The 26,858-nt window shown below is 41.8% G+C and overlaps 2 protein-coding genes across 5 annotated transcripts in view; both read right to left on the bottom strand.

Annotated features, from left to right (window-relative positions):
• Positions 1 to 2,712, bottom strand: part of stab1 (stabilin 1) — a 39,116-nt gene extending 36,404 nt beyond the window's left edge. Inside the window, exon 1 of one of the 2 annotated variants that reach the window (XR_013295122.1) lies at positions 2,199 to 2,712. Coding sequence is in view for 1 of the 2 variants with exons in the window: in XM_077573921.1 (XP_077430047.1) it covers positions 2,199 to 2,255 (57 nt within the window). In the remaining variant the exon portion in view is untranslated. The remainder of the gene's footprint in view (positions 1 to 2,198) is intronic. The other variant, XM_077573921.1, reaches the window with a different exon arrangement.
• Positions 2,713 to 6,396: 3,684 nt separating this feature from the next.
• On the bottom strand, positions 6,397 to 26,753 carry nisch (nischarin). Of its 3 annotated transcripts, XM_077573761.1 has the most exons (26): positions 26,506 to 26,752; positions 25,403 to 25,486; positions 24,841 to 25,023; positions 23,568 to 23,616; positions 22,410 to 22,573; positions 22,242 to 22,337; positions 21,599 to 21,694; positions 20,168 to 20,320; positions 20,019 to 20,087; positions 19,769 to 19,954; positions 19,568 to 19,696; positions 19,371 to 19,484; positions 18,309 to 18,495; positions 17,306 to 17,388; positions 17,065 to 17,129; positions 16,398 to 16,993; positions 14,370 to 14,982; positions 13,935 to 14,119; positions 13,530 to 13,590; positions 11,253 to 11,385; positions 10,611 to 10,761; positions 10,019 to 10,132; positions 9,577 to 9,738; positions 8,854 to 9,050; positions 8,616 to 8,761; positions 6,397 to 8,344 (listed from the first exon to the last, which is right to left on the bottom strand). In XM_077573761.1, exons 1-26 carry the CDS (start codon positions 26,584 to 26,586, stop codon positions 8,020 to 8,022), a joined length of 4,422 nt encoding a protein of 1,473 aa, XP_077429887.1. In that variant the 5' UTR covers positions 26,587 to 26,752; the 3' UTR covers positions 6,397 to 8,019. The 3 variants fall into 3 exon arrangements, 2 of the variants coding, with proteins under 2 accessions (XP_077429887.1, XP_077429890.1); XR_013295106.1 differs by lacking the exons at positions 6,397 to 8,344; positions 8,616 to 8,761; positions 8,854 to 9,050; ... (7 more) ...; positions 16,398 to 16,993; positions 18,309 to 18,495 and having other exon boundaries at positions 17,076 to 17,129; positions 26,506 to 26,753; XM_077573764.1 differs by lacking the exons at positions 6,397 to 8,344; positions 8,616 to 8,761; positions 8,854 to 9,050; ... (8 more) ...; positions 17,065 to 17,129; positions 17,306 to 17,388 and having other exon boundaries at positions 18,349 to 18,490; positions 26,506 to 26,753.
• Positions 26,754 to 26,858: the final 105 nt, after the last annotated feature.

Here is a 26,858-nt window from a genome sequence, read left to right as displayed (position 1 = left end):
GTTTTAAATCTCATGAATAATATATATATATTTTATTTTGCTCACATTTTTAAAAATGACTTCTACATAAAAAAGGTAACTTTAATCAATAGTATCAACACGACTTAACATTACAATTGTTTTTATTAAAACAACCCAGTCTTTTTTGTTACAACTAATATTGTAATGACTTTGTATCTAGAAGAATACTTCTCTAATCTTGTAAATTCTTGTAACTGTAAAAAACAACAACATTCGGAACAAATTTCTTGTGAAAAAAAAGATGAACCAATATAAAAACAATTAGCTCAGTTTTCTTTTCTAAAAAAATAAAAATACTATGTTTATATTTAGATTTCTCCCCATCAAAATAATGTATTTTTCTCAGCTCTTCAAAAAATTTAACAACATTTTCATAGAATAAAAATAACTTTATTCAGTATGGCCTTGCATTAAGAGGTTTTTCTATTTAAAGAAAAAAATCATTGCAGTACATCCTAATATTTTACTTTTTTCCTCTATATTAAAATAAAGATGCTGAAATTAAATTTTAAACAATTCCAAGAAAAAAAGACTAATAAATGTAGAACTACAGTATGTGTAATACTATTTTTTTTAAAACTCATAACAGTATTTTATTTTTGTAATATATATATTTTTGACCAGAAATTCCTATCTTGGGGGTTATTTGTCCATTTTCGGGCTTTTTTCTGTTTTTCATCAAAGAAAAAGCATTTGAAAAAAATACACTAGGGACCTGGCATTTTACCAGGATTGTTTAAAAATGTAGAAGTTCAAATTGGCGCCATGCTGTAATTTATAATTATTACCAAACAGGAGGGAGAGATTCACACGAAGTTGTTGTAATAATGCCCGATTTTGGCTCATTGACTCCCATTATAAACCACAGTTTTTGATATGCTGTAAACCTGATGTGTTATAATGCATTTTCCGTGATTACTGATGCAATCGCTTCTTTGACGAGTCATTAACATGAAAATAGAGGAATTTGTGTGTTTAGAGTGTTAACACAAAAATCCACTAGGTGGCGCCAAAGGCTAATAAATGAATACAAAATGCATGCATAAAAAAATTCTATTGTTATATGACTTATGGACTTGTTTGAGCCTCTAACTATGTCATATGAAATATATAAATTATTCTTTTATTTTATATATATATATATATATATATATATACACCATAGTTAGTCTTGCTATTAGCATAATACTGCTATTGTTGTCCATAGGGGGCATTAAAAAAATAAAAACTACATATGTGTAGATAGGTCTGATGCCACTGAACATTTTGAGTGGTTGAAAGTGAAAAAAATATTCATAAATGGCTAAGTTATCTCACTTCAAAGGAAATGCCGGATTTTGGCAAAATTACAAGAGTTTTGTGCTATTCGGAAAACTGCCATTGTGTGAAAACTGGGCATGCAGAAAAAATTCTATTGTTATGACTTATGGACTTATTCAAGCCTCTAAATATGTGATATGAAATAATCAAATTAGTCTTTTATTTTATATATATATATATATATATATATATATATATATATATATATATACACAGCAGTTAGTCTTGCTATTAGCATAATACCGCTATTATTGTCCATATGGGGCATTAAAAAAATAAAATAAAATAAAATAAAAACTATATATGTATAGATAGGTCTGATGCCACTGAACATTTTGAGCGGTTGAAAGTGAAAAAAATATTCATAAATGACTAAGATATCTCACTTCAAAGGAAATGCCTGATTTTGGCAAAATTACAAGAGTTTTGTGCTATTCAGAAAAATGCCATTGTGAAAAACTGGGCATGCAGAAAAAATTCTATTGTTATGACTTATGACCTTGTTTGAGCCTCTAACTATGTCATATGAAATATTCAAATTAGTCTTTTATTTTATATATATATATACACAGCATAGTTAGTCTTGCTATTAGCATAATGCTGCTATTATTGTCCATAGGGGGCATTAAAAAAATAAAATAAAATAAAAACTATATATGTATAGATAGGTCTGATGCCACTGAACATTTTGAGCGGTTGAAAGTGAAAAAAATATTCATAAATGACTAAGTTATGTCACTTCAAAAGGAAATGCCAGATTTTGGCAAAAATTACAAGAATTTAATCAAACTATAATAACGCCCAGGGGTTAAACTTGTGATCAAGACTCTGTGTGAGTGTGTGTGCGTGTGTGTTACCTGTTGTTGCAGTGAAGTTTGTAGTCGTAGTAGTTGTAGTAGCAGCAGTAACAACATGATTGAGTGTCCCAAATAAAAAAACAACGACCCCGTCCGAAGGCAGGGGAAGAAACTTAGCACAAAAAAACAAAAAATCCCACACTACAATGAGGCACAAGTACCCCCAAAAAGTGAGTGGTGGTATCTGTAGAAGTATCGGTATAAAAGTGACAAAGTGAGCAAGAGAGACGAGAGTGAAGCCGCGGCCGTCACGTCGTGTGGACGCTGTCGTCCCTCCCTCTCTTTTCTAATCAAGGAAGAGGCGGGAGGGAGGAAAAAAGTACAAAAGCACAACACAAGCGAGCCACACTTTTCCTGCTGCCACTCTTGCAACTGCTGCACGCTGTTTAGCGATCATTTTCATAATTAGGATTTCATCAAGAACGTCAAAGACACAGGCCGCTGAATTTCATTTTTGAAAATCAATTACTGATGACTGATGTGCCTTTTGAATTGATTGGCTGGTTTTAGCATTTGAAAGAAAAATAAAGTAGTTCTAAAATGATATTTTTCACACTTTCAATACAGTATTATTTACTGTTCCCAAACGTCATTTCATGATTTGCAACAAGCTTCCCGAAGATGCTAATTACAATTATTATTATTTTTTTACTATATAATGGTAAACAAATAATTATTAATTTATATCATATTAAATAGTGTTTTCATAGTTTTATTATATTGTATTATCAAATAAAATACTTTTGCCTGTGTGCATTTAAATTTATTACATTATTGGTCAAATTAAATTAAAATTATTAATTTCATGAAAAAGTTTTAAAATGTGTTGAAAATATATTTACTATAATTCGTCCGTCCGTCCGTCTTCTTCCGCTTATCCGGGGTCGGGTCGCGGGGGCAGCAGCTTTAGCAGGGAAGCCCAGACTTCCCTCTCCCCAGCCACTTCAGCCAGCTCATCCGACGGGACCCCAAGGCGTTCCCAGGACAGCCGAGAGACATAGTCTCTCCAGCGTGTCCTGGGTCGTCCCCGGGGCCTCCTGCCGGTAGGACATGCCCGGAACACCAGGCGTCCAGGAGGCATCCGAACCAGATGCCCGAGCCACCTCAACTGGTTCCTCTCAACGTGGAGGAGCAGCGACTCGACGCTGAGTCCCTCTCGGATGACCGAGCTTCTCACCCGATCTCTAAGGGAGAGCCCGGCTACCCTGCGGAGGAAACTCATTTCGGCCGCTTGGATCCGGGATCTTGTTCTTTCGGTCACGACCCACAGCTCGTGACCATAGGTGAGGGTAGGAACGTAGATCGACCGGTAAATCGAGAGCTTCGCCTTTCGGCTCAGCTCCTTCTTCACCACAACGGACCGATACAGCGTCCGCATCACTGCAGACGCTGCACCGATCCGCCTGTCGATCTCCCGCTCTAACCTACCCTCACTCGTGAACAAGACCCCAAGATACTTGAACTCCTCCACTTGGGGCAGGACCTCCTCCCCTACTATAATTGCATGTAAATATAATAATACAAATAGTAAAACAACTTTTGTACATTTTCAATATTATATGAAATTGGTCAAATTAAGTACATGAATTCAAAATTTACAAAAATTTAATTACTTGATGAAAAAAATACATAAAATAATTTATGATTAATCAAATGTTTTTTTTAAATATTGTTATTGTACATAGCAATTGGTAAAAAATAAATACAATTAAAATTAAAAGTGATTGTAAGTCACTATAAATACATTTTAATACTTCTTCCTTCTACAACTGACATAGCCCATCACTATCTATTAAGAATTTTTTTGTTTGAAATGAAATAAAATTGTCCTTTGAATGAATTCTGCTAACAACAACCTGCCTAAACTTCATCGTTATTATTATTATTTTTTTAAGGAATTTTTGTTGTAACATATTGGAACGTTCTCAGCTACTTTGTGAAGCCTTGAGAGCACAGAAGGTGGCAGGCCTCCATTTTGTGACGGCAGCCAGATTGTGAGAAATCCTTCTTTCCTGACAGGAAGTTTAGGGCGGATTTCCCTTCCCTGGCAGCGGTCCCCGCGGGCCGCCGCAATTGGGACGGATTTCCTCGTACCAGCTGACACCGCGGCTGCGCAACAAGAAAGAAAGGAACGCAAAAGCACTTTCTTTCCTGGCTTTAACGCCGACGTCGGGAACGAGCGGACAAGAGGTCAAAGTTCTCGCTGCCAGGAACAATAGCAGGAAGTGCACGTACGCTCCAATGCTGACAATTTAAATAGTTTTCCCACCTACTGGGACGCAAGCGAGTCAGCCAAATCATCACTTTTGGACCAAATGGTCCTCGTCACAGCCAAGCCAAGTCGAGGCAAATCAGGTCCTGTCACGTCTCGCTCGTTCCGGCCAGTCACGGCGACCAGTCCACTCACGCCCCGTCCAGTCACGGCGACCAGTCCACTCACGCCCCGTCCAGCCATGGCGACCAGTCCACTCACGCCCCCTCCAGCCATGGCGACCAGTCCACTCACGTCCCGTCCAGTCATGGCGACCAGTCCACTCACGCCCCATCCAGCCATGGCGACCAGTCCACCCACGCCCCGGATATCTGCTTCAAACCCACAAAAAGTCTGCACGGTGCCTTCGAGCAAGGCAGCAAGGACAGTAAAGACAACCGGAGCTCCAATTTTCTTCTCGTAAGAACGTGTGAGGGTCAAATGCAGCAGATTAAGGGAGACAAACGCGAGGACACGCTGATATTTTTTTGGAACGCGAGCCTAAAAGCTGCCTGCTGCCTTGTGGGTTGAAAGTTAAAGATGACAAGACAGACTGCGGACAGATTGGAGGCTTTGATTCCAGCTCGACCTTGCTAGAAGCGTGTCGTTCTAATTTATCTGACCCGGCGTTGCTACCACGGCCTGATAACGTTCATCGCCGTATCTCGGCTCGGACGTTTTGCCTCGAGAAATCAAACCACACGCACACGCCACAACGGACGCCTCGATAAGGCTATCGCGGCCCTGTTGTGTAACAAGATGCGCGCGCACGCACGCACGCGCGGGCCATGACAGAGTTATGTAAACACTTGGTGTGAGAGGAAGGGAGACCCGAGTGAGGGTCTTAACCTCGCAAACGGCTCCATCAGCTAATAAACTGCTGACGTGAACCAAAAAAAGATGAAAAGTGACAAGACAATTTAGAGGTGTAGTCACAAGCCGCCCAAAAAAATGCACGCCACACAGATTCTACAGTAGAAGACGAGACCTCCGCCAAGGCCCAACTAACTGCTTAACAAACAAACAAAAAGCGAAATGTGATCATTGGCAAACTACGACCTGGGTCAACGAGGACAATGAACAGACATGGGCAGTACCATTTACTATACGAAGGGGGAGGATAAATTGGTATCAATCGGCGAAAACACACTTTTTCTTTTGAGGGAAAAAAATAGCAGAATATTTGAGTCAAGAAAATACGAATATGAAAAAAAACAAACTTGAATAATTAGAATTTTATTGGGGGGAAAAAATCCCCTCACCAAAAATTGAATTGCACCATTCTGAATTTTTGCCTCTGGATAAGTTCTGAAAATAATTCTAAAATTCTAAAAAAAACAAAAAAACAATGTCTTCATTACGAAGTCCAATCATCATTAAATAAGTCACAAAAGTGAACATGAAGTGCCGATTTGCGAGCATGACCCACTTTTGCTGTCTTCTTTCCTATTGGCTGCTTGCGTGATTGGGAACGTGCGCATTGATGAGCAGACGGTCGCACTTTTTGCTGACACTTGCCGTACAGTACAGCGAGAGTCCCTCAATGTCCGTCAAAGCGGAAGCGGACCAGCGCTTCGCAGCCGGGCCGAAAGGAAGCGAGAAAAAGGAGAGAGGGTAAAAAGACGAACCACGCTGCACCGTCATCAAGATCGCCGACGCCGCCGACGCCGGCAACGAGGGCAAGTGCTGATTGGGAACTCGCTCTTTTCTTTTTTCCCCCTCTGATGTCTTTGTCACAGGACAAAGACAAGTCAGCAATTTAACAATGGAGTCGTCTGACAGCATTTACCGAGATGTCGTCAAGTGTATTACATGTCACATGAAAAGCCTGCAAAATGGGGAGAGGTTGGGGAGGTCCTCATATTATCTTGCTAAACTATATGGTTTTAATTTGTAAATTTGCCTGTAAACTAACACTATGGGTAAATATTCACATGACATTCAGCATGAAGTTTTGAGGATTTTGACTTTAATTTCTCTTTGAACAAGGGACATGAGTTCCAACGGGTTAAATGCAAAACAAAAACGCATACATCACAACGAATAGATAATTAAAAAATAATAATGATAATAGTACACAATATACATTGATGTTGTAAATAATTAAAAAAAAAAAAAAATCATAATCCAGACCATCAACAGTTACACCCACTGGACATTTCATTAGGTACACAAGTCTCAGGCAATTCAATAGAAAAAAAAAATCTGCTTTATAGTTAATAATTAAAAGCAAGCCGTATCTTTGTAAAGGCAGATTTTCTTTCTGTATGCAACCCTTATGACTGTGTCAGTGTACCTAATAATGTGGCCAGTACCTGTATCAGTTACACCAATAACAAAAAATATTTTATTTTCTTCAGGAACTCTCGGAAAGTGCAAACAAATAAAATACTTGTCACAAGTTATTGTGTTTGTGCAAATAGTGGCTGTAAATGTAAATATTCCACAGTCAAAGTTTTTTTTGGTCACAGTTTTAAAAATCAAGCAAGGTGGACAACGCCCACTGCTGAAAAAGTATGTTTGGCTGACTTAACACAATATAAATATATACAATTAAAAAGTTAGGGCCATTATGAATACTTAGCTTCTCTTAGTGCACTAAATTGTGCTTGTCTGTGAGTCTTTCACTCACCTAAAGGTAGAATGGAGGAAGCGAGATCGTAAAAGTGACAGCGCTCCTTTTTTTTTTCTCCTGCAGTGTCCATTGATGGCTTGTGCAACATTTCCCTTTAGAACTCTCGCTCACTGAAACACAAAGCAGGAAGTGAGAGGTAGCAAACAGCATGTGGTTGACAAAATAAAAAAGGTAGAAATCGAGAGGTGCAACTCTTAGCAGTGCATGCGTTGCCTGATGCAAAGCTAAGCTAAAACCTGGCAGAGCATTTTTTTGCAGTGCAAGTTTTGATCGTTCATTCAAAACATCCATGAAAAAGGTAAAAATTCTTCTCAACTACTTAAGACAAAATGGTCACCATTGGTTTGCATCTCTTTGTGGTGGGACAGTTTTTGAGAGACAAAATGGCACCCAAAAGTCAAAAATAGTCACTCTCCTTTTGTTTTGACTCATCTTCATTAGCAGTCAAAATGGCCACCCCAGTTTGATGAGCCAAAAACGTTCACCTTTGTCTTTTCTCCTCATTACGGCTCAGAATGAGGAGAACAAAATACCATAAGAAAAAATGGCTGCCTCTTCATCTCCTATAGGGGTGTGACAACATTGCAAGTCAAAATTGCATCACTTGCTTTGCCTCTTCATCTCCAAAATGGCTAACCTCATTTAATCTCCTCATCTCTATTGGCAGTAAAATAAAACATGGCCGCCCTTGTAAATAGTCGCTATTACACATTTTTCCTGCATGAAAAAAAATCAGCACTAAGTTTGGAAATAATGCTTTCTCTACATCACAAAAGTGACCATTTTCAGTGACGGCAGTGGCGCAATTCCACTCACTAATCTCCCTGGCAACAGCGGCTCCTTTCTGGACAATCCACAGCGATTGGCTCATTTGTAAGTCTCTTCCTGCCTAAGGGTGGCGCTGTTCCCATTGCGGTCCTTTCTTTGCACTCGCATCAGCCGGTGAGCTCCACAGGAAGCTCTCGGCTGCACAGCGCCTCCCACTGGCGAGCCAGCAGGGAGATGAGTCTCTCGCGGCTGTCGGCTCCCGGCACGAAGATGCACCACTGCACCTCGCCCTCGGCACCCCCGCACGGAACCGGAAGCGGTGGGGGCTCCTCGCCCTCCACGCCAAAGTGGTCCATGGTGAGGTGGCACAGCAGGTCTGGGCCCGGAAGGTCGTCAAACACCAGCGTGAGAGCCTGAGGGTACGTTTGGTAGCCGAGCAGAACCCGGTCCAAGTCGCGGATCCGCCGGCCTTCCCGCAGCTGGTATCGTTCCCTACGGGAGAGCAGCGGTCAATTACAAACAGACGCAGAACATTAAGCGACGGTGGCAAATCCAGGTCCAGAAAGTAAAAAGCCTGCTACAGTTTGGCTTTAGCCCCAGGTGCTAGCTAGCTAGCTCCCTAGCTAGCTCCCACGGTGCTCTTTACTTGCTAGGGAGCTAGCTAGCCAACATAAATGGCTAAAGCCAAACTGTGGAAGGAGTTTTTACTTTCTGGACCTGGATTTGCCACCTCTGACAATAAGGCAGGGAACTGGAACCTCACCTGGATGGCGGCTCCTTAGCAAAATCTGGAAGAGGATAGCTGACGTAATCCTCATCTAACAGGAAGACATCCGTGCTGGTCAGAATCAGCGTCCGGGGCTGGAGGACGGGAGATCTTTCAGAGGCCAAACCCTTGTCAAGCTGAACCTGTTAGTCAGAAAATCCATTGAGACTTCATCTAAAATTAGGGCGGCCAAACTTTTTTTCACTGCACAGTGTAGGGGAAGAAAAAGCAACACCTGAAACACCAGCAGGTACAGCAACACGTTGAAGGACCGCGAGGACGAGGAGGACAAAGACGCGGAAGACGAGGGTGGCGCACTGGCGGGGGTCTTCCTCTCAGCCACGATGAAGGTCAGGTCCCCCATCTCCTCCTCGCTGGGGTAGATGAACTTCACCCTGCTGCTGTGGACCAGCTCGTAGTTGTGCATCTTGCCTGCAGGGGGCGCACAATTGCAAGAAAAGTGTTTGCAGCCATTAAAGCAGAGTAGAGCTGAGCGGTGAATCCATTTCATTCTTTTGACAGGAAGATTTTTCTTCTATTAGCTAAAACCGTAATTGCCCAAGTCATTTTTAACTTACTGTCACAATATCAATAAAACATTTTTTTTCCTTTATATGCGTGTAGATTGTCAGCCATCCAAGGCTACGTTATTCGGATTTTTTGTTAAATCTTTAATGTTTTTTTGTGTCTTTTTTTACAATGTACAGTATAATAAAATGTAATTAATTTCTGATCCATACAGACTGCGGCTTTGAGAAGGTGACATTCAATTGAATGTTCAGGGCATTTATGACAATTCGGATCACATCTGCCTTAATTTGTTTATACCGGACTTAATTACAATTTATTTCCTGGAATCAGAAGTAATTTGAGATCTGGATGAAAGTACCAATTAAGATACTGAATCACAAATATTGTTCCCACAGTGAAGCGATTGGCTGTCAGACTTGAGTGTCACCTGAGCTGGTGCTGGTAAACTGCGAGTAGAAGTCCTGCTCCGAGGGCTCCGGAGCAGGAAGCTTTTGCTGCAGACTGAGCACGGACATCAGCTCCTGCAGAAAGACACCCGTGCCATAACTGTCCCTGCTCAGGCAGCAAATGATGTGCTCGGCTGAGCGGCCTGTGGAGGCAAAATGGAATTTGAAGCATGAAAAAAATAAATAAAAAATGGGGGCACTCAGGACATGTATTACAAAAAGGTTTGCACATGAAAAATTGTGTGTAAACGTGTTTGCTCATGAATAGAAGAGAAATCAAAATACTAGGAGAACATAGAAATAGATGAATTTAGCACAGGCGGCAAAGATTGATCAAACCTCAGACGAATTGCGGTTATTGATTTTGTGAGGAGAAGGCACAGGCAAACAGAGAGTGCAATTCCCAGGATGCCAAATACTGACCTACAAGCCTGAAGTACTGATCAAACAATCCCACATTGACAGAGAGCAGATCGGCGAGTGGAATGGTCAGGCAGCAGCAGAGGCACACGTTTGGGTCTGCAGAAGTGCTCACATCTGTTTTGGACACACAAGAGCGATAGACAAGCTGTTCATGACAATGACACTTACAGCATAAAAACAATCAAATGAAGATTGGGGAATCATTCTTAAGGCCTCCTTTTGATGGTTTTACACTATAGTATACATGCATCATAATACACAATAAATAAGAAAATCATGGAAAACTGAATTTCATATTGTACATATTCACTACACACAAACAACACATTTTCATGGTTTTACTTTTTATGACTGATGATTCCAAAAAAAAAATCACCAACACCAGAAATCAGAATAATAACCAAAATTATTATACAAATCAGGATCGTTATCAGGCTCCTGGCAGAGCTGAACACTTGAATCATGCGTGTTGGAGGAGGGAGACATCTAAAAACATGCAGGATAGGGGCCGACGAGGATTGGAGTTGGTGAGCCGTGCTTCTAAATGAATGAGGTGCTTTACATAGTTGTTGATATTGAGGCACATTGTTACCTGCGAGGCAGTGGTGAGCAGCAGCAGAGTCTTCCAACAGGAAGTAGACACTGTCGGTGGAGAGCAAGAGGCAGCAGGCCAGTTCTGCCTCCGGTGCAGTGTAGAGGACCGCAGACAGCCACAAGACATGCCGCACCTCTTCCTTCTCAGACTTGGAGGAAAAAATGAAACAGCTCGACTCGGGGCATTTTCCTTAATGTAGTATAGTATATATGATCCCAAAGCAGTTTAATGTCGCTTCAAACTTTCACGGTATTCTGACTAAAAATAAATGATTATTAGATTTTTTTAATGCATTCATGCAGCAAAGCTTTTGTAATTTCTTTACATTAACAAACCATTCTAAATTTAGCTCCACCACAACATAAAAAGTTTGTGTCGGACTAAAAATGCATTATTTCAGCATAGCCCTTGACACCAACTTTACTATTAGACAAGACTTTGCCACCATTTTGTGGCATCTTAGAAGTTTTTAAAAAAAAAAAGAAGGAAAATGTTAATATTTGAGTTTTTCACCAAAAACAATGGCCATAGTTTGGAAACTTGCACACACGATGAAAATGTGAAAAAGCGAACCCCAAAATATCTGAGGGTTTACTGAAATGAAGTGAAGCTAATGGCAGCCTAAGTGAGCATCCTCACCAGTGCTATATGTCTTTGGAAGTATGTCAACAGCTGCTCGCCATCAAGCCCAGCCAGAAGCTTCAGCCCTGGGGAAAGACCCGGCATGAGGTGGGAGGACGGCTGGTTCTCTTCCAGTCGGAGACGGGAGGAGCTGCAAGACACGGATGAGAAAGAAGGACGATGGAGGAGAATTTCGTTTTTTTGTTCTATGCTTGCTTTTAATAAAGAAAAGATCACACTGTATTGTAAAATATAAGGTAATACTGTATTTTCCGCACTATAAGGCGCACATAAAAGCCTTTAACTCTTTCACTGCCACTGACGTTTAAAGACGTCAAGTAAAAACCTACGGAGCGCTGCCAATGACATCAAAAGACGTCATCCAATTTATCATTATTTTTTTTTTGAAACGGGTGGGGGGAAGCCTTCCGCATCTCTGGTGAAAGTTTCAATTAGGTCTGTTGTGCCTAAGGACTATTTTCAGCCCCTAGAGGGCAGCGATGACTGTCTTTTGACAAGATCGGGTGGGCGTCGGTAGAGGCGGAGCTAGAGCGTCAAGCGGGAGATGAGAATGTTAGACAAAGGAAAAATGGCGACCGGTTGCGGCAGCTCACGCCCGAGCCGTTTTTTTTCAAATTCGAAAAGCATCGACCAACGATAAAGAGCACATTGATGACGACGATGATCATCATCGATGATGATGATGACTTCGTGGTTGGAAAGCATTGACGCGGCAGTAGGAGACGTGGGGGGGAGAGCTAGATGGCTGAGGAGGAGCACACGGAGAATGGCGCCCCGTTTGCAAGCAGCTCTACACTTACAAGACTAAAGGCATCGACCAACGCTAAAAGAGCACATTGATGACGACGATGATCATCATCGATGATGATGAAGGTGAATCCGCTGACGCGGCAGCTATGACGGCGTCATAAACGCGGAGCACAACCGAGCACGCACAGGCGGACGTTCAATCGGACGACGGAGTACCCCGAGTCCAATGCATATTCATCGGAGGAGTGTGTACAGTCTGCTACTTGCTATTTATTCCCCGGAAAAAAAGGCCGTCAAGAAAGTGTAACGTTTGCACGCGAAACGGACAAATGCGAAAGTGAAAGTAATCTGTTGTGCAAGTCCAGCGGCGTCTCCTTGCACGCAGGAGAGCGTTACAAAAAGAAAAACTGTATTTGAAACATCCACATAATTGTAAATAGTACCACAGTTGCACACATTTGTAAATAGTTTGCGAAATTGTTTTGTCAAATTGTTACACTGTTGAATGGAAATAAACGTATTTTGCAATCTAAAAACACTTTTTCATTGTTGGTGAAAGCGTTTTACAGAAGTAAAGCACTATTTAGGTGTTTGTGGCATCATTCATGGACAAAAAGAAGTGTACAATTCACTAGAGTGCATGAAATAACATCGTTTCACAAAAAGCTGTTTTTCTCCGCTTTTTGTTTCAAAACAGAGAATTTTGGTGAAAGTAACCATTTTCTATTGTTGATTACTGAAGAACGGAATAAGGTAGAAACAAACTTTTTTTTCTGATGAAAGATGAGAGTCCAATCTTTCATTTGGTAGTATGTGTGTTTCCATAGTCCAAACACAACATTTTCTGTGGACCTTGAAAGATCAGTCAAAATGCTTAAATCGGCTGGCACTGGCGACAACCCGTTTCTGAAAACGTCTGGCAGTGAAAGAGTTAATTTTCTCAAAAACCGAGCCTTATAATCCGATGCGCCTTGTATGTGGCTCAAAATTGAGAAATGGCCGTTAACCCGGGCAACGAGCGACATATGGCGCACGTCCTCGTTGAAATCCATCCGTCCGCACCTACACACACACACACACACACACACAAACAACACCAACACCAAATGCCCGAACGCACCTGATGAGGGGAGAGAGACGTTTTTAAAGTAATCTTAACAACTCCGGCATCCGTCTTTCGTAAACATCATGAGCACCTCCTACAGAACTGCAAGATCTCGCGAGACGGGACATTATGAGAATTGCACCTCAGAAGCCAAACGCTCTTCAATCAATGGAAACACTGACAAGTCAAAATTGTACTTTATCGAAATAGTACAATATCACTTTTAATTTTGAAAAAAAACTGTAAAGGAAACGCATCTTGTGTGAGCTTCTGCTCCATGATCCTTGTGAGTGTTTTCATTTTGCATTTGTGTTTTCGACTGTCCCATTCAGTAATATAATAATAAAATCAGCAAAGCAACAGCTTGCAACTGGAAGTTGTGTCATTCGAAAATCAAGCAACGGCCATTAGCATCTTACCCGTTGGTGCCGTGCGATCTTCTGCAACAACAGCACTGGTCAGCAGCATTTCTTTTGTGACCTGAAGAAACAGACGTGGTGTCAATCTAAAGCAAGAGTGGGCAAGCGTGTGATTAAGCATTTAGAAGAATAGTAACAATTTTATGGAATAGTTGAATTTAATCATTTATTTTATTCACTCAATCCAAATCATTTTTAAAATAATTTCTTTAGTATTCATTAGCCAAGTACATCATGAATTATATACATGAATATTTAATTATTATTTCCAATGGAAAGACTAAATTATCTAATAAAATAAATGAATACCAACAAAAGCATTTCAAAGCTTAGCACAAGACAACCACTCAAAAATGACACAATTCCTGTTCTCGGTCTTAAATGAACGATTGTCATCATCATCACCTTTTGTGGCTTCATCTGGTTGCGGCCAGCATCTGCATGGGAGGGGCAGCGCCACCATCTTCAGTCCCGCCATAGCCACTCTCCGCCGCTTCAGCTCCCCCAAGAAGGAGGTCTTGTCCTGGGCCAGCGGGAAGAGCAGCAGCAGGCTCCCACCAACTAGCAGCAGCTCCGCCGTGTGGCTCAATCTGGACATGACACCACGGGTTCAAATACAGCCAAACTCGGGATATGTTCGCTAGCTAAAACTATGGATGAGCATCATGAAGGTGGTTTGCTCGTTTTGAATTATGTAACTACTGAATAGTCGTTTATGTACCATGGGTTCATGATTGCGTACATGCTAGATGAAGGGTGTTGATGCTTTATGGTCCTATCAGTTTCAAGTGCCTTGCCACCGTCTCGTGGCATCTACACACAATTGCAAACCCCTTTTACCTGCTGTGGTGTTCAGGATGTCGGCAGGACTTTCCGCCGGTCGTCTTCCCAACCAGAGGAGCTCTCTGGTTGGGGTGAAGCACCACCGAACCCAGGGGTACGCGGACCAGCCTGCACGAGTCCCGATGACGGCCGGTGGCGCTCCTCTCTCTCTCCGCCATCTCTCGGACGTCCATCTTCAGCACCCAAAGGTGTCGGTGGGTGAGGAAGAGGAGAGACGGGAGCTCCTCGGCGTTGGATAAAGCGTCCGACAGGAGTTGATGTGAGGTGGAAGAGGGAGAGAGAGACGAGGGCAGGATGAGGCTTAGGTAGCCTCCCTGGGCTCCTTGGCTCTCCTCCACTTCCCAGGAGTTCAGGAGGGAGCGGGGTAGGATCTGAGGAGGCTCCGCTAGCTCTGTGACCAGCGTCAGTCTTTTCAACTCGGCCCGGGTTCTCTGGAGCTCCCGGGCCTCGGAGAAGAGAAAATAGCAAGCGGCACCGTTCTGGAGCCCGAAGGCCAGACAGGAGGCAGGAAGCTCAGCGTACAAGGAGAGCAGCAGCTGGGAAAAAGGCAGCATGAGGTCCAACTCAAGGCTGGACACGAGCGCCTCTGCGGATGGACTCGGGTCTTTGTCTGGAAAACACACAAAGAATAAGATATAATTATGGACAGTTGAATTATGGATACCAACGTTATTGACACATCCCAAGCCAAGGAAATCTCGCTGTGTTAACCAATGGTAAGAATATTGACATGCTAACTTCCCCTCCCTGGGGAACCTCACACCATTAAGTTATTAATTAACCTATTCATTTCATCTGTCAGAGACACCTCACACTATTAACCAATAGTAATAAAGTTTTGACACGCTAATGTCACAACTTCACAAGCCTGACGAAACGCTTTGGGTTAACTAATGCTGACAATGTTATTGACACGCTATGTTCACCTGCCAGTGGAACCTCACTACTAACCACTAACCAGTGGTCACAAATTTGAAAAACTCACTTTGCCATCCTGGGGATCCTCACAGCATTAACCAATAGTACCAAAGTTATTGACACGCTAACTTGGGGAACCTCACACCACTTAACTCATTCACTCTCAGCCATTTTCACTGAAGCAACCCCCTTCGCTCCCGGCTGTTTTACTGGATTTTGACGGATTTTGCAAGGCCCACAGAATATTGTGTTCAATTGCTATAAAAAAAACATGGACCCTACCAAAAGAAAGATTAGAGTTTTTTTCTTTCATCAGGAAAAAAAGTATATTTCTGTTTCAGATTTGCAGCAATTAGCAATAGAATATAGCTAAGTTTCATAATTATTCACAAATCTTTTTAAAACAGTGGGGGGGGGGGGCTTTTTGCAACATGGCCCTGGTTGATCTTTTATAATTCTTCTGCCACATACTGGCCGTTTTTTGTAATAAGTACACCATGGCTTTAACGTTTTTCTTCGGTTCAGAGGCTGCATTAAAGCCTTCTGTATGCTCGAGCATAAAAAAAAAAAACACAAATATGTTTTTGGGCCCATGGTAATATTTAAAAGAGAACGTATTTATAGGTTTCTGGGAGCAAATGAATTAGTAAATGGTATCAAATTATTTAAAGGCTAACAGTGTGACAAAAACTACTTTTGGTGACTAACTTCATCAACATTTGGAAACTCAGTCCATTTAGCAATGTTATTGAGCTGCTCATTTTACATGCCAGGGGAAACGCACCCTGTTAACCACCAACTCAACTTTTCACACGCTGGTATCAGAAACCTGAGGGACCTCACTCCATTAGCTAATAGTACCAAAGCTATTGAGAAGCTAACTTCCCCTGCTAGGGAATCCCCACTATTTCCCAATGATCCCAAAGTAATTGACATGCACGTGTTGCCAACACTCAAGTAACCAATTGCACCAAACTTATTGCTAAACTAACTTCACCAGGCGTGGGGAAACTCATTCCATTAACCAATGGTACCAAAATTCTTAATATGCTAACCTGCAAAAGGAACCTCACTTCATTAAACAATGAACAACATTCCTATATTTACCTGCATCCAGATCGGTCCCTTTGACATCATGTGATAAGCGTAGCAAGCACAAAAGCTTGTCCGTCAGCACCACGCACACAACGCTCTGCTCCACCGCCTCCTCCACTTTAAGACAATAGCACCAAAGCACGGTGTTGACATTTTCTTCTTGCCGCTCCTCATCACACGGGTTCGAGGGAGGAAGGCTAGGCCCGGCGGGGAGAGGAGCCGGCGACGATTCCAGAACAGAATCATCCAGTCCCATCTCGAAGTAGCCGTCTCTGGAGAGCGGACTGTCCACTTGGATGCCCTCCACGTAGGATGAAACCTCGGTGGATGGGCACACTTCCTCCTCCGCCTCCGCCTCCTCCTTCTCCTCCTCCTCCTCCTCCTCTTCCTCCTGATCCTTCTCAGCTTCCACCTTCCTCTCATCGAGCTCCTTCAGGGCGGCGTGGAGGCGCTTGGAGAGCAGGCCTGTGAAGAACTGGTCGGTGAAGGTCAAGGAGAAGAAGTGAGAGGCGAGCAGAGGACAGCAGGTGGCGCTGCAGCTGGGGCAGGTAGCTTCAGGCAGACTAGAGGAGGAAGAGGAGCAGGAGGGGGAGGAGGAGCACCGGCAACTGCAAGAGGAACACAATTGACAAATTGCTTTTCTATCAAAGGGGGAGCATGATCAGATTTAGCTGCTGACCAAGGAGTTGCGTTCGCAGAGTCGTCGTGTACACGTTCAGACAGATGGACGGCAGGGTCTCGAACCTGCACACAAACATTCAAACAATAATCATCTCTATTTAACGTATGTTATTAGAAGCACGGTTACATTCCAGAGGCTTTAATTGCATGTACTTCTCAGTCACGCAATTCTGTCTTTACAGAAAAAGCATTTATCTACTCCGAGTAAACAGATGGTTGTCAAGGTAACAGTGTCCGACCTGAGTGGAGAGGAGCATATTGGAGGAAGTTGCGGGAGGGAGTATGATGGGTGAAACGGCGGCTTCTTCTCGGCTGGTCATTTCTTCAAAAAAAAAAAAAAAGACATGCGGGAATGTCAGTAGACTTACGGTAAGTCACTTTTATTGGGTAATAAAAGTCGTCAAGGCAGGCGCTTTAGTGATGTTTAGTGACACAAAGTTGCAATTTTCTACAGTCTAGCGGAATTAAGTAGGAAATAGGAATTGAACAACCTCTAGGGGGAGTCACATTTTGAAGAAAGAGGTATAAAATGGCTACCTCGAGCAGTAATGGCCACCTGCCGGTGTCTTTTTGGACATGGCTTTGTGAGAACTTTTTTGTGGGTCGACTCTTCTTGATAGACACGTCTACCAAACTTCATCAAACCGGCTTTGGGAACTGAATGTTAATTAATTGATGCAATGCAAGGATAGAGTCTAAAGAAAAAGAGGGGAAAAAAAATTTTCCTGTCTTTTTTGGAATGGCTCCTTGACATTGCATGATTGACAAAATTAAATCTCATGTTGGGGGCTGAAAAAAAAACAGGATTAGTTTGTCTGAAGACTGACCTTGGACCTGTCCAAAAAGACCCTAAAATGGCTGCTTTCAAACAAAACAGCAGACTAAGTATTCCTGTGTGTTTTAGGGCAGGGCTTCTTGAGACTTTTTTGTGGGTCTACTGATGATTGACATGCTTACCCAATGTCATGTTTCCAAGTGAAATAGGCTTCCATCGACAATTTTTTATGGTTTTTGATTCTTTAGGTCAAGTCCAAAATGACCATAAAATGGCTGCTTTGTGTTTTTTAGAACATGGCGTCCTGAAACTTTTGTGGGTCGTCTCTACAAAATGTCATAATGCAAAGTGAAACTGGCTTCAGGGGCTGATTTTTTGAACAGCAACAACCAGGAAATGGAGCAATTTGAAGAAGACGCCCACTCAACATCCCGCAGCCATGCACAGCCTGACGCGCACTTGATTACCTTGGCTGGTGCAGGAAGCCTGCTGGGCCTGACAGGAAGAGGACGGCACGGAGGAGGAGGTGACAGAATGAGGGGCAACAATGGAGGTGCGGCAAGGGGAAGAGGAGGGGTTAGAGGAGGAGGGGGAGGAGGGAGGAGGACAGAGGCGAGAAGGTGTAGCAGCAGACAGCTCGGTCTCCTCACTGATCTGACAAGAGGACAGAGAGGAGGAAGCCTTCAGAGAGCTGCCGCCATCCCAATCATCAACCAGAGACGCAGACATTTTGTGATCTTGCGCACTGAGCACCTGCAGAATTGCTGCGTCGGAAAAAGCCCAGGCAGCGTAAATGGGGCAACGAGATACTATTATTCTCAAGACACGAGTGTGAAAATGGCTTTTGCTTCAGTATAGTAGACCGTACAGGCAAATGCGGTTTTGGAATTGCGTGCCTTCACTTTGTTTTTTACGTTTAAACATTTTCTTCATCCTACCGCACAGTGCAACTTCCAAGTTTTTGCCAACATAAATATATACATAAATAAATAAATATTCTATTTTCTATATATATAAAAAAAAAATATATATATATATATATATATATATATATATATATATATATATAAAAAAAATATATATATATATATTAATATATATATATATATATATATATATATATATATATATAAAATATATATATATATATATATATATATATATATAAAAAATATATATATATATATATTAATATATATATATATATATATATATATATATATATATATAAATTTTAATAATTTAAATTTTTGCCAAAATAATCTTGATTATTATTTTTTCCATAATCGAGCAGCCCTACTACCTACTGCCATCCACTGGAATAGCTTTTAACTGTTCTGCCTGTCACTACATGTGCCACCAATTTAGACAGTTGACAATAAAAATAAAAATAAACATATTAGTTATTGTAAAAAAATATATATATATAATAATAATAATAATGATAATGATAATGAAATTAGGTCATTTCCTACGCCACATGTAGATGATTACTTGATTTGTTTTGATTATTGTACAACAAACGTTACCTTCTTGTCACTGCTGCTCATGCGGTCTTTGACTTCTTTGGCTTTCTGAATGGCTTTCAACACTTCCACCGTGTCCAACTCCTTCGATGTGGTCACCTGACCGTCCAGGCACACCTGACGCGCACACACACACACGGGAATGACACAAAGCACACACGCGCAAAACAAACACAGCGTTGCGGTGGCGGTCGCATTACCTCTGCTGCTCGCTCTCCAAATTGGGCCAGGACTTTGGTTCTGTAGTCGGGGATGATGCAAAATGGGTTGGAGGACAGGCTGAGCTTCTCCAGGCACGGCAGCGAGCCGATGTTCTTGATTTCCTCCAACTGCAAACGCACAAAGACCATTCGTCACAAACAAAACTCCTTCAGGTGTGCGTTCCAAAAAGTAACGCTTACTTGGGCCAGCTGATTGTGGCTGAGGTCCAGGTGGACCAGAGAGTAGAGCTTGCTGAGGCCTGTGAGCCGCTCCAGCTGATTGCCGGCCAGGCTGAGCGTCTTGATGTTGCCAAGCCGCGTGTGAGCCGCTTCCAGCACGCACAACTTGTTGTAGGACAAATCCACGTGGACCAGATTGTACAAGTGCTGCAAAAAACACACTGAATAAGAGTCTTTTGTGACAGCACAACAGTGACGAGCTAAAACGTACTTGAAGGTTTTCCACCGAGGAAAGCTGGTTGTGGCTCAGATCGAGAAACTCCACCTCACGGATCAGTTTCTACATCCGGAGAGACATGGAAGAACATCAGAGGAAAGAAAGAGCCACGCAGAGTTCGACAGACGGCGGCCACGTCTCACCACCGAGCCGTCGATGGCGCCGATGGCGTTGTGGCTCATGTCCAGCGTGGTCAGGTTTCGCCAGCGCGGCACCACGGCGGTCACGGGACAGCCCCGGTCCGAGCCCTCGGCTTCCCACTGAGGGAACTCGCTGGCTTCCGGTACGAGGACGAACTGGGGGAACGTGACATTCATTGTGAATTGATGATAGTATGAAATGAAGCTGAATGAGAAAAATCTGCTGATTATAAAGCATTTATTCATTTTTAAAGTGTCATTTACATCACTAAACAATTGGCTGGTTTATTGTAAATAATCACATACAAAAATTTGTAAAATTAATAATTATGTACATTAAAAAAAAAATCATCATATTGCTTTAAATTATATATATTTTTTCAAATGCATTATTTTATTATAAAAAGGTATTTGTTGCATTAATTTAGCCGCTTTTCAAAAAGTTGATTGAGTAAAATGTATTTATTCATTGTTACCAGCTCAGTGGCCTAGTGGTAGAGTGTCCGCCCTGAGACTGGGAGGTCGTGGGTTCAGTCCCCGGCCGGGTCATACCAAAGACTATAAAAATGGGACCCATTCGCCTTCCTGCTTGACACTCAGCATTAAGGGTTGGAATTGGGGGGTTAGATCACCAAATTATTCTTGAGCACGGCCCCTGCTGCTGCTCACCGCTCCCTCATGGGATGGCTCAAATGCGGACAAAGAATTTCACCTCACTTAGGTGAGTGTGACAATTAGTGATACTTTAACTTTTTATTTCTAATTAAAATACTAGATAATTTACCTAAAAAAAAATCGTAAACAATTTTACATGTACATTGGAAAATTTATAGTAATTGATTAGTCATAATTATTAACAACTAAAATCATATGAATTGTTTTATTTAAAAAATGTTGTTGCATTACTGTAGCCATTTTTTTCCTAAAATTGGTTGATTAAAATGTATTCATTATTTTATTTTTTTTCTCATTAAATATATATATATAAATATATATATATTGTAAATACACAATTTTTTTATGTACATTTAGCGGTTCTTACAATCATGTTCATTAAATTATTGGATTTTTAATCAAATTAATTATAAATAATATTTTCAAATGAGCATGAACTATGTTATTAAAATAAAAACAATTTTGCATTCATTTTGCCATGTTTTATTAAAATTTGGTTCATTTAATTGTATTTAGTTTTTATTCATTTCTCAAATGACAATTCATTCAGGGTAAATAAAAAAATATATCAACAATTTAACAAGTTACTTAATCAAATCTAATTAAAAATCACATTAAAAAAATAGGAGAACATATTATTAAAATCAATTTATTTTTTATTTTTTATGTCATCTATAAAGGACAGGCCCATCTGTCCGTTTAAAAAATCAAATGTGGCTGTTGAGTGCAAAAGTTTTCCAGCCCATATCTTAAGTGTACCATCATGCTGTCCGTGGAGTGGTGGATGTTCAGAGTGACCAGGCTGGACCTCAGAGACGACAAACCTCCAATTTGCTGAGCTGCGCACTCGCTGATCTGAGGACAGACAAGGAGAGACAAACTTTACATTTCTAGCCATATTTTCAAATCCCAAACAAAACATATTTAGTCTGTGACCGAATTGTGACAAAACAATTTTTATTTTACATAATTGCATTAATTTATATAATAACCAACCCACTCGTTGAGTTTCTCTGCCTGTCTAAAATGTGTAAAACACTACCATGTCAAAGGCAAAGGGTAAGCAGAGCTGCATTGAATTTTGTTGGATGCCTAGATTAGCGTTTGGAAAGAGAGATGACAAGGTGGGTAGCGTGAGTCTATTTGTGTTGGATGCGTCCGCTGCATATGGCACAGTGTGAACAGATCTGAACACTACTTGGCGTTGTATGAAGTGCTGCCTCCACCAGTGAAAATTCTACTTTTTAACGCCTTAACGGGCACTCGTTTCGCAAATACTCAAACTTGCTTGAAACCATTAGCTTCGCCCCCAGTTGTCATGGTAACAAAGGCCACTTCTTGATACTTTTGCTTTTAAAGAAAACATTTTACAAAAATGTTAAGTGAGTAAAAATGTGTTCACCTCAATCTGAAGCAGCGACTTGAAAAAAGACAGCTCAAAAGGCAGATTGCTCTCCAGGATGTTACTGCTTCCTACTGGACCTCTGGTGCCACAGATCTGCAGTGTGATTGGTGACCATTAAAACAAAAAGAACATCAGTAAACTGGAGCCAGGTGAAGCGCGGCCGACCTTGAGGTAGCGCAGCCTGCAGGTGAAGTCCAAGATGTGACCCAGGTCGGTCTTAGCGTCGCCGTTGCAGCAGGTGGGCTTGGCCAGACGCAGCTGCTGCGAGACGGCGTGGAGCTGCAGGGGGCGCAGGGTAAACACCTCGCCGGCAGCCAGCAACTCTTCGCCTACCAACAAACACAATTTGCTTTTTGTTTTGATGATGCACGAATGACAAATTTGTTGAAATAAGTTTTCCGATCCATGGATCAGTCATTGTGTCCATTTTCAATTATCAAAAAAAAGACTTGTTATTTTGTTATTTAATCCTATTTAATTGTTTGTGTGTGCGTGAGCCCATCAGTACCAGATCGTATCGGGATCGCCTAACGAACGCGTCACGCTGCAGGATGACGAGGATTGGCTGGAAATGATCCAGTTGACGTCAAACATGGGAAAGAAAATGTAAAAAGATGTCATTTAAATAATAAAATGTATAGCCTGACATTGTAAAAACGAAAATAAAACTAAGAATCTAAATGCAAGATATAATGAATAAATGATAAAATGGATTGAATAAAAGATAAATGCACAAATTGATTAAAACAAATATTGTCAGTTTAGATTGCTAATGTGTTCCTATTGTCATTAAGGCTGTTTTTGCGATGTGTTATTTGTGAACAGCTAAAAAAGAAACCCAACCAAAGTGAACACATCCGACTGGCGCATTTTGTTAGCGCTGCTGTACTGACGTCATCGGCAAACAAGAAGGCGCTTCAATCTATTTGATTATTTCTTCAATCTTAAAGTATCCTGCTTTTATATTTTTAGGTTTATTTACATTTTTACAATTTCAGTCTATACATTTTGTTATTTAAATGACATCTTTAATAATTCCTTTCCAATGTTTTTGACTAAACTGGATTTTTTTTCCCATGTAACTTTGTTGAACAATTGTAAACAGATTTCCAGCCAATCCTGTAGCGCGACGTTATCGGTAGGCGGCCCCGATACAATCCGGGCAGCCCGATCACATCTGGTGCCGACGCCACAACTTTGCTAGCCCGCGTGGCAGCAGTCGATCGATCGGCCTTGGAATAAGATGGAAAATTCCAAATTGTTTGCCATGTGAGCTTCAATTCATCAACTGGAATCCAAAAGGAGAAAAGGCAGCGAGCAAACCTTTATGGAACAACTCCTCAGCGAGTGCAGCCGTGATGCCGTTGATCTCCTGAAAGAGGAAAAGCAAGGAATGATGCAACAAATCCTGAAAAAGCCACACAAGTGGAGGAACAAAAAGACTTTTGTAAACTGTGTAAAACGGGTTCAGCAGACGGCAACGTGTATCCGCATAGCTTGAGTTGCTAATAAGAGCTTGCATTGTAGAAAACGCCTCGCCGTCTGTTGAACCCGTTTTGCACAACACCACGCAAAGTTGTGAGTGAAAGGAGGACAGGAATCAGGAAAGAAGTTGAAAAAGGGGCTTCACAAGCTCCCTTTCTATTTGGAGACACCATCAGAGTCTTAATAGAGGTCATAAAAGTGATCTTTAATGTTCATGTATCCACTTCTTATTCATTCAGATTTATTTCACACTGTTTCCATATATAAAGCTAGAGTTGTTCTGAATTAAATGTATTTTTTGTGTCTGGAACAAATTCATTGGATTCATCATTTTCAGTCTTTCCTACGGGTTTGGACTTGGCACAATTCAGACTTTCTGAAATGGATTAATCATGAAAACTGAGGTTGCACTTTATTTCTATGTCTTCACTTGCCACCGCTGACATTAAAATGGACGGCAATATTGTTGTTTGGTGTTGAAAGCCTGCGCTGACGTTCACGTGTTGATCAGCGCGGCTCACATGGAGACGTTTGTGGCAATGATGGAACAACTGGCCTAGTGTTGCCCTTACGAGGTCACGAGAAGCTAATGACTTGACAACTGGTTAAGCTGAGACACGGCTAAAAGGCATGTTGGGAAGATTTACTGCTGGTGTCAAGTGATGTTGTTGACTTCCATTTTGGAAATACAGTCAAGTCATTTGTTCTGGATGAGGATCTTTTTTTTTTTTTTATGAAATAACTGATTAGGCAGTAACTTTTGTTAAAACAAACAAACACACAGTTAACCGCGTCATAACAAAACAGAAATAAAGTGAAATGACTTAACCTGAGAGAAGCATAAGTGAGACTTGATTAATTAAGGAAAAAGAAATTAACAGATTTACAGATTTCCAATTTCCAATTTCCCCCCCCAACACATTTTTTGTAGGCATCAATTCTAAGCGGATTTTTACAGGCCTGCTCCCAATTTCCTGAGACTAGCCAAGATCCGATGTATCCGTTTAAGAAGAACATTATGCTGCTGAAATACACAATCATGAATTCTCGTTTGTTGGCTTCAGTTTTACAAGTCAACTTCAACAGGAGCGACGGCGGTGACGAAACTCACGTAGAGGTTGAAGTGAAGGAAGGCGGCAAGGGGAGTGGGCGTGGCCCCCGGGAACTGCCGGAGCAGCGCCTGAAGGTAGAGCTCCAGCTCCTTCTGCCGACGCTCCACCAGGCTCTTGGAGTTCTTGCCCAGCATCTTCTTGGGCGGGAGCAGATGCCGGTCCACTTTGTTCTCCGCTGCCAGCTGGGAAGAACAAAACGGTCAAATACCAATATGAGAACACTTTGTCTGAGCTGCTGTAGGCCACAACTCACACTGTGAGGACATTAACCAGCTCAGTGGCCTTATGGTAGAGTGTCCGCCCGGAGACTGGGAGGTTGTGGGTTCAATTCCCGGCCGGGTCATACCAAAGACTGGGTCAAATGCGGAGAATGAATTTCGCCCCACTTAGTTAGGTGTGATAATCAGTGGTACTTTAATTCCCTAAGCCACGCCCCTTAAAAGGCACACATCCAACACACTAATACTGAAGCGCATAGGAAATACTTTATGCAGGTAGCGTATCCAAGTCCTAATGTTGCCATCGTAACAAAAATACTCTGGAGGTGATTCCCATGTTTACCTTCTCATGGAGGTCATGAAAGTCACTGTAGCGATGCTTCACCGTCCACTTGTGCTCGCCATCCAACACTTCCATGATATAAACCTGAAAAGGCAAAAAATGCACTTTGTCATTCTACTGACTTATTAAGCTATACCAACACATAAAGAAAGTGCATGTGAGATGCAGGCATCTTTGTCTACTTATTCTGTTTGTTTTGTGATTTTTTTATATATACAGTCATGGACAAAATTATTGGCACCCCTGGAATTTCTCCAGAAAGTACACAATTTCTCCCAGAAATTGTTGCAATTACAAACGTTCTTGGTATCAATGTGTTTATTTCTTTGATGAACATTGCAAAAACACACAAAAAAAAAAAGCTGAAGAAAAAAGCCAAAATGGACACAATTTTACACAGAATGCAAAAAATGGGCTGGAAAAAATTGTTGGCACCCTCAACTCAATATATGGTTGCACGCCCTCTGGAAGAAGTAACTGAAAGCAATGGCTTCCTAGAACCGTCAACAAGTTTCTTGCACCTCTCAATTGGAATTTGGGACCACTCTTTTTTTTGTGAACTGCTCCAAGTCTTTCAGATTTAAAGGTTATCTTGCAACAACAATTTTGAGATCTCTCCAAAGGTGTTCAATGGGATTTAGATCCGGACTCATCGATGGCCACTTCAGAACTCTCCAGCACTTTTGTTTGTTCCCAACCATTTCTTGGTGCTATTTTGAGGTATGTTTTGTTCCGGGGTTGCCAATAATTTCGTCCATGACTGTATAGATACGTTTATATTGCAAATGATGTGTTGGGGGTAAGATATTCATCAACACGTGTGAATGTACGTCCTAAATCAAATGTACGACAACAAATTCCTTGTGTTCCAGCATTGGCCAAAGATCATTCTGCTACCGACAGCCTGCTATTCAGCCCTTAGCTCGTGCAGCCAATCCGGCTTGTCGACTCAAAGTGACGGTCAAGCGAAAACCAGACGCGGGGACGCAGCATGACAACTCGGTGACTCAAACACGACCTGTCTAGTTTAATCGCCAATTTCTCGCCGACTTACAACGTCAGGATAGCCACAAGCTAAGCTAAGAGGCAGAAGCCAATCTTACCGTGTAGTTTTCCACCAACTCCGAGCCGACAACACACACTTTTCGTTCCGAAAGCTCCTCTGTGCACGGTACAGGTTCCATGGTCGTATCGGGGCAAGGATTGCGCTCTGTCTGGAGTTAAAAATTAAGTGTCATTTAAATCGACTTTCACGGCGCAGTTGGAGTCTCTCCGTTCGCCGTCGGCCGCCATTTAATTTGTTGTCACGCCAAGCGGCTGACTTCTTCTTTTACTCGAATGTGATAGGTTGGGCGCAACTATGACGTATTGCTCCCCCCTTCAGCTCATTTTTTGTTTTGCCCCCCCCCCCCCCCCGCGGTAACCGAGTAGTAGCGCTAGAAGTTAACTAATGGAT

Source organism: Vanacampus margaritifer, chromosome 8 (assembly GCF_051991255.1).
Source record: "Vanacampus margaritifer isolate UIUO_Vmar chromosome 8, RoL_Vmar_1.0, whole genome shotgun sequence".
NCBI classification, from domain to species: Eukaryota; Metazoa; Chordata; class Actinopteri; order Syngnathiformes; family Syngnathidae; genus Vanacampus; species Vanacampus margaritifer.
This window is presented reverse-complemented; position numbering and strand designations above follow the sequence as displayed.

Excerpts from the sequence above, each read along its gene's own strand:
- nisch (XM_077573761.1), bottom strand. The coding sequence starts at position 26,586 with ATGGAACCTGTACCGTGCACAGAGGAGCTTTCGGAACGAAAAGTGTGT. Across the intron at positions 14,120-14,369 it reads CATCCTGAACACCACAGCAG|ATTGAGCCACACGGCGGAGC; the intron begins GTAAAAGGGGTT and ends TGTCATGTCCAG. Across the intron at positions 11,386-13,529 it reads AGATCGCACGGCACCAACGG|CTCCTCCCGTCTCCGACTGG; the intron begins GTAAGATGCTAA and ends CGTGTCTTGCAG.